This window comes from Hoplias malabaricus, chromosome 18 (assembly GCF_029633855.1).
Source record: "Hoplias malabaricus isolate fHopMal1 chromosome 18, fHopMal1.hap1, whole genome shotgun sequence".
NCBI classification, from domain to species: Eukaryota; Metazoa; Chordata; class Actinopteri; order Characiformes; family Erythrinidae; genus Hoplias; species Hoplias malabaricus.
In genome coordinates, this window is record NC_089817.1 from 8360579 (window position 1) to 8367631 (window position 7053).

General features: G+C 45.0%; 1 protein-coding gene across 1 annotated transcript in view; it reads right to left on the bottom strand.

The window, feature by feature from the left end:
• The window catches only part of LOC136675261 (ephrin type-A receptor 5), a 77210-nt gene that overhangs the window by 57220 nt on the left and 12937 nt on the right, over positions 1 to 7053 (bottom strand). Inside the window, 1 exon segment of the mRNA XM_066651727.1 lies at positions 130 to 794. Coding sequence (XP_066507824.1) covers positions 130 to 794 — 665 coding nt within the window.

The following is a 7053-nucleotide window of genomic DNA, read 5'->3' on the forward strand; positions in this document are numbered from 1 at the left end:
CGCACTCCCAGGCCATCGGGCTCAGATACACATCAGTGTCGCTGACATTCGCACGCTCGGTTCAAGGAGATGTGTTGAACCACATTTACTGGTGCCTGCATTTGCATAATAATGAAGATGTTCACCAACCTTGACAGGAGCCATTAACTTCCTCATGGCCTGCCTGGCACATGCACCTCCCGATGGGCACCAGCCACTCCCCCTCGGCGCTGCAGTGCATTCTGGGAAGCTCCTCGGCCACGGAGTTGTTGACACAGGTCCCAGACACCTCCAGGAGCTGCGAGGAATCCGACCCAGTTATAGTATCCGGGAACAAGGCCAGGTTCCTGATCACAAAGGGACACTTTTTGTAGAAGACCCGGACGGAGACGAGAGCAATGCAGGCACCCAGGTCCTGGAAGGCCAAGTAGAAACCCTTCTTGGTCAGAGGCCCAACGTCCCTGACCTCAGTGTTCAGCTTCATGACTCGGTCCCCGAGGTCCAGCTCTGTGAAGCTTTCGTCCGCAGCGATGGTGTCGATTTTGGTGTACTGGCTCTCGTGAACGTTCCTGCCGTCCTCGTCGTTAGACTCGTAGAAGTAGACGTTGAAGGTCTCTTTGCAGGTGCCCAGGCCTCCGGGCAGACTGTTACAGTCCCTCAGAGTGAACTTGAGCTCCACAAACACCCTCTGGGCACCTTCGTTTAGTATCCAGTTGGTCTGCAGCCAGTTGTTCTGGTTGTGCTCCATCACTCGGCACACCTGATAGGTGTGAATGGGGGCGTAGTTCTCATCGACTTCTCCGATCTCTTCCCACTGGAAAAGCAAAACAAGGAATTAGACGTCATTGGATATTAGACATACATATGTATGTACTGTTTTGGAGCTAACCATATACAAATGTGCACATAACAGCTACATAGATGGTGGTTTATGTTACAAGAGCAATAAAATAGAAAGAATCTGTAAATACCAGAACATGTGGTTTTACTGGTCTATGGTTTAAATGCTGTTGACAGTACAGATAATATTATTTTTGTGGCTTTGTCTGTTTTATTCTTTACCTCTCTGCCAGTAAACATCCATAACAGTATATCAGGCTGCTGAGAGATGTAAAAGTAATAAATAACATATAATCTTCACAGTCAGGAGGGCTGAAAGTTGACAGTTAACAAAGCAGAACCTCAAATTGCACCCCAAGGGCCCAAACAGGCATCAGTGTTCAATGTTCCTCCTGTGGTTTCACATTACTGCTGTGCTGAAGCCAACCTGACACTCTATGGAAATGACGAATTTGGGTGCTACACTTATATAAAGTGGTTCTTTAAAAATACAAACTTAAATAAACAGTAATGTGATATAATATAACTATAATATAAATAGTAAGTGTTTATTGTCATCTAGCTTCACCAGAGGAACCCAAATGGTGCATACTGCACTTCCTTAAAGATTTCAGATGCTGACCGCAGATATAACTGTCCCTCATTCATTCACTCACTCCATCACATTTAACAGGGTTAGGGTTAGTCTTTAACAAGACTGTTATCAGCACTTAAATAGTGGCACTCTGTAACCTTGTTAAAAACAGTTCTCCCCAGTATCAAAGAGGGTTATTGTTACAAGGTCATCTGTTTTATTATCATACACAGCCCTGTTTTTCTAAGAGTAAAGCCTGAATGGCAGAAGGCAGCAGCAGTAACAGTGTGGCACTGACAGTCCATTCATTCCTTCTCAACTATTTTTGTCTCTCACAAAGCAGAGGCTGTGAACAGTGGGCATGTAGGGAATTACTCAGGAGCTAAAGAGCGCATTATATGTCAACCAGGGAGTCGTTCAGACCAACCGAGGACTCTGCTGCTCCAGCTCACTTCCTGTCAGAGTAGCTCTCCTCCGGGCATAACACTGCGTACCTCTCTGACCACATGCACTCAGCTGTGGCCTTACCTGCAGTCTTAACAGAGCTAATTGCTCTGGGTGGTTTGTTACAGGAGCTGCATGAAAAGAACTTGAAGGCTCTGAACTTTTCATACCGATAGCATGACACAATCCCTAGCGTTATAAAAAAAATCCATGTGCCCCGACTCAATTTCCAAGGAGATTTGGAAAGTACCTTTAAGAATAACTCATACAAAGGCCTTATCCTAAATATTCTGCTTCCTGTGCAGTACTACAGGGTTACTGCTGATTTTGTTGGAAGTAGCCATGTTTATCAGCAGGTCAAATTATTCAAATTGTGTTTGAATACAAACTATGTTTGTTACATATTATCGGGTGTACAGTCATCCCTTGTTTTTTGTGGGGGATGCGTTCCAAGACCACCCCACAAAGTAGAGGAAAGATACTTTTTGATGTATTTAACGAGTATTTGGACTTTTAAAACCCTCCCTGTGCTGTTAACAACCCGCCCTTTGCATTAAACAGTCGTTCTATAATGTTTTTCAGCTGGAACTACATGTGATATCCTACCAGTTTTTAGTAGGTACCAGAGTACCAGAGTCATTCCTAAGCTGTGATTTAGCGTAAGTAAATTTCACTCGGATGTGGACATGAACAATACATGTACTGTACGTAAGAAATACTTGTAAATGATATATTGATATGTCAGCAAGAAGTTACTGTGCAGTATAATGCATGTTGTCCGGTACCAAGAGGATGCAGAGGGTCTACTACATTATTCAAATTAATAACATATAGAATAATAAATGAACTAAAAAGAAGAGGAAACGATTTGACAACGGGCTAATAATAGCAAAAAATATAGAAAAAATTTATGAAATTTTAATGGATTTAATGAAATATTTTGGCTCTTCATCTTTCATGGTTTTCCTAGATTTTCCCTCAATATCCGCCCCTTGAAAAAACCCGCGAAGTGGCGAATCCACGAATGATGAACCACGAAGTAGCGAGGGATTACTGTATTTTCAATTATTTTTGTTTTGAGAATGTGTTTTAGGGCCTGTAAAATCATCTGAGATCTAGGAGACTGCAGTTGTGAATCTAGGTGATGCCTAAGCCAACCAAAGGTAGGAGTCCTACAAAGCACCACACTTTCTGGGTGGGTAATGACAGCCCCTTATCCCTGCCCCACACTGTTAGCTTGCGCCAGCACCATATTCGCCTCAGTCGTCTGCAACCTGGAGGCACTGTGTGTGATTGAGGGGGATTCAGGGAAGGTGTTCACTGGGGATACAAGAAATATATATATGTAAAAATAATAAAAGGATCTAACTTCTGACTAATGCTGCAACACCAGGGGGCTGCAGTGAGAAATGTTTGTTTATTTGAGCTTGAATGGTTCCTAGGGGGGGCGGCACGGTGGCGCAGCAGGTAGTGTCACAGTCACACAGCTCCAGGGACCTGGAGGTTGTGGGCTCGTTTCCCGCTCCAGGTGACTGTCTGTGAGGAGTTGGTGTGTTTTCTCCGTGTCCGCGTGGGTTTCCTTCGGGTGCTCCGGTTTCCTCCCACAGTCCAAAAACACACGTTGGTAGGTGGATTGGCGACTCAAAAGTGTCCGTAGGTGTGTGTGTGTGTGTGTCTGTTGCCCTGTGAAGGACTGGCACCCCCTCCAGGGTGTATTCCCGCCTTGCGCCCAATGATTCCAGGTAGGCTCTGGACCCACCGCGACCCTGAATTGGATATAACCCTTGCTTTTTTATATAAGCAAGGGTAATATAATGTGTAAAAAAAATTACCTTTACAGCTATAAGGTTTTGATATGACTTCAAAAATATGCTATGAGTCACCAAAGCAAAAGAGCAACACAGCCACATATAATTAGTTGTACTTTTATACAGAGCAGCTTACTGTATTTGTATGATCTCCGTTATATAGTGTCTTGATCTGCCAGAACAAAATGTGTCTACAATAATAAGGAAAAACGTTCCTGCTCCCAAATGCATCCTCAAGGGTAAAATCATAATGGCCGCATTTACACACTACACTGCCTATTTTTCATGGATGCTCTAGCGTGAGCTGTATGATCTATTATCCCAGTTATAGTTTAACCACATTTCCTCCTGTCAAGGTGGACCCTGAGTGTACTTCAGAAAACACATTAGTAACACCTTTCTCTTTTTTTCTCACCCCCCTCTTCATAATCATCCGCTGTTCGCGGCAAATTTCCATTTCATTCCGGCCGGCCAAATGTCCACCTTACTGGGTCTGAAGCTCATTCAGCCATAAATGATTATATTCCTCTAATAAACACAGGAGTCCTCTCAGATGGCCCGAATGGGCTGCATTAATGCATCCAGCACAAGAGCCTGGGAGGAGGTGAGGGCGGGGAACACGCTTATAAAAATCTCACTGAACCACAGCGAATGGGATCCTTTCATATTTCCATAATGTGCTATAGTCAGTCTGACCATGATCTGTAAACAGTGTGGGTGAGTCAGTAGGCGAGTGCGTGGGGAGAGAGAGAAAGAGAGAGAGACCAAGAGACCAGGTCACATAGGTATATACCCATTAACCCTTCAAAGCACTACAAATGTTTCTACCTAACTGTGACACACACAAACACACCATTCTCCATTATTTTAGAAATATATCTCTAAATATAGTACAACAAAATACTGTATATTTTATTGTATGACTGTCTGTGAAAAGTGTGGTGTGTTCTCCCTGTGTCCGTGTGGGTTTCCTCCGGGTGACTGTCTGTGAGGAGTGTGGTGTGTTCTCCCTGTGTCCGCGTGGGTTTCCTCCGGGTGACTGTCTGTGACGAGTGTGGTGTGTTCTCCCTGTGTCCGCGTGGGTTTCCTCCGGGTGACTGTCTGTGAGGAGTGTGGTGTGTTCTCTCTGTGTCCCCGTGGGTTTCCTCCGGGTGACTGTCTGTGAGGAGTGTGGTGTGTTCTCCCTGTGTCCCCGTGGGTTTTCTCCGGGTGACTGTCTGTGAGGAGTGTGGTGTGTTCTCTCTGTGTCCCCGTGGGTTTCCTCCGGGTGACTGTCTGTGAGGAGTGTGGTGTGTTCTCTCTCTGTCCGCGTGGGTTTCCTCCGGGTGACTGTCTGTGAGGAGTGTGGGGTGTTCTCCCTGTGTCCGCGTGGGTTTCCTCCGGGTGACTGTTTGTGAGGAGTGTGGTGTGTTCTCTCTGTGTCCACGTGGGTTTCCTCCGGGTGACTGTCTGTGAGGAGTGTGGTGCGTTCTCCCTGTGTCCGTGTGGGTTTCCTCCGGGTGACTGTCTGTGAGGAGTGTGGTGTGTTCTCCCTGTGTCTGCATGGGTTTCCTCCGGGTGGCTGTCTGTGAGGAGTGTGGTGTGTCCTCTCTGTGTCTGTGTGGGTTTCCTCCGGGTGACTGTCTGTGAGGAGTGTGGTGTGTTCTCCCTGTGTCTGCGTGGGTTTCCTCCGGGTGCTCCGGTTTCCTCCCACAGTCCAAAAACACACATTTGTAGGTGGATTGGCGACTCAAAACTGTCCGTAGGTGTGAATGTGTGTCTGTGTTGCCCTGTGAAGGACTGGCGCCCCCTCCAGGGTGTGTTCCCGCCTTGCGCCCAATGATTCCAGGTAGGCTCTGGATCCACCGCGACCCTGAACTGGATAAGGGTTACAGATAATGAATGAATGAATGAATGAATTTGTGTTGAATGTAAGTGCTGAGGTATTATTGGGGAAAAATTTGGTGAATAAAAGGTAGGAAGTCAGAGAAGCAGAAATATGAACTGCACTCATTATAACATCACATCAAAATACAGTTTAATGTTAAATGCTGTGTGCACAAACTCCGGGTTAATTGAGTGCTCATATTTCAATCGAAATCTTTTGGTTTTCTTGCTTACAAAAAAGACCCAGAGCTTCGTTTATAGAAAATAATTCTAATTTAAATCTAAAAAAAAAAGTCATTCAGCCCTAGCATTAACTACTGGAGCATTAAACCCTCAACATGTGGCTGTAACAGTCTTGTCACTTTAAGGGGTTAAATGAGATATGATGCCATCTGTGTGACATAAATCAGAGACAAAATGTGAAAAATAAACCTGGGAAAAAGTAGATGGGATTTATGAAAGAATAAAATATCCAATAAATACGGGTATAAAACGCACAAGCCACCTGGGTATATTGACAACGTGCATAATAATGACAAATCATCATTATAACATTTTACAACGTGTTTTATGTTCCAGACGATTCCATACATTCTGTACAGCCATTCAGAAACACTCTTTATACTTTCTGCAGCTGAATGGCATTGTTAAACCTGTTTAATGTTTTGTTCTGCGAAAGTTACTTAAATGTGCCCGTCCTCAACCGTGTCTCATTGTCTCCAAACTTTGGCTGAAATCGTCTATCCCAAAGCTCACGTTCATTAAAATATTAAAGCACTCGAGATCGCTGGAGAATACTAAGCCCACCACTAGGGACCCCTCACCGTACAAAAGAAGGACAAGAACTGCTGTTCTCCCATCCTTCTCTGACCCTCAAGAGTAAAATGAAGGAAAGTAGTGACTGAATAAGGAGTCGGGTCTGGTGTGGATGAACCGGTGACCTTGGCCCAGTGCTGCGAGCAAGGGGACAAATCCTATTACAGTTAATAAAGCGGTAGGGGAAGCAACAGGTTGGACTTGGCTTAAAGACAGTTTAAGCTTAAATACAGTCAGCAGCATGCTGAGAGGCAGGAAAAAGCAATGCAACCCTTCACCTGCATGACATGCTATTACTGAGCCCATATTCCTATTAACGTACTGTCATCTGATGATACTGTATGCCTGCCCTGGAGGTGAAGAACAACACTGTAGGTCGTATTAACACCCCGCTGGAATACAGAGCAGCTCCAGTAGCCAAGCTTTCTGAGATCTGCTTTAAAGCTGTAACAATTCTGATCATGTGTTTAGATGTATTGACTAAACGTTTGATTAGCATTAAAATGAACTATTGTTACCTGGTAGTTGTCTATAATGCTTGGGACCTGGAGGTTGTGGGTTCGATTCCCGCTCCAGGTGACTGTCTGTGAGGAGTGTGGTGTGTTCTCCCTGTGTCTGCGTGGGTTTCCTCCAGGTGACTGTCTGTGAGGAGTGTGGTGTGTTCTCCCTGTGTCTGTGTGGGTTTCCTCCGGGTGACTGTCTGTGAGGAGTTGATGTGTTCTCCCT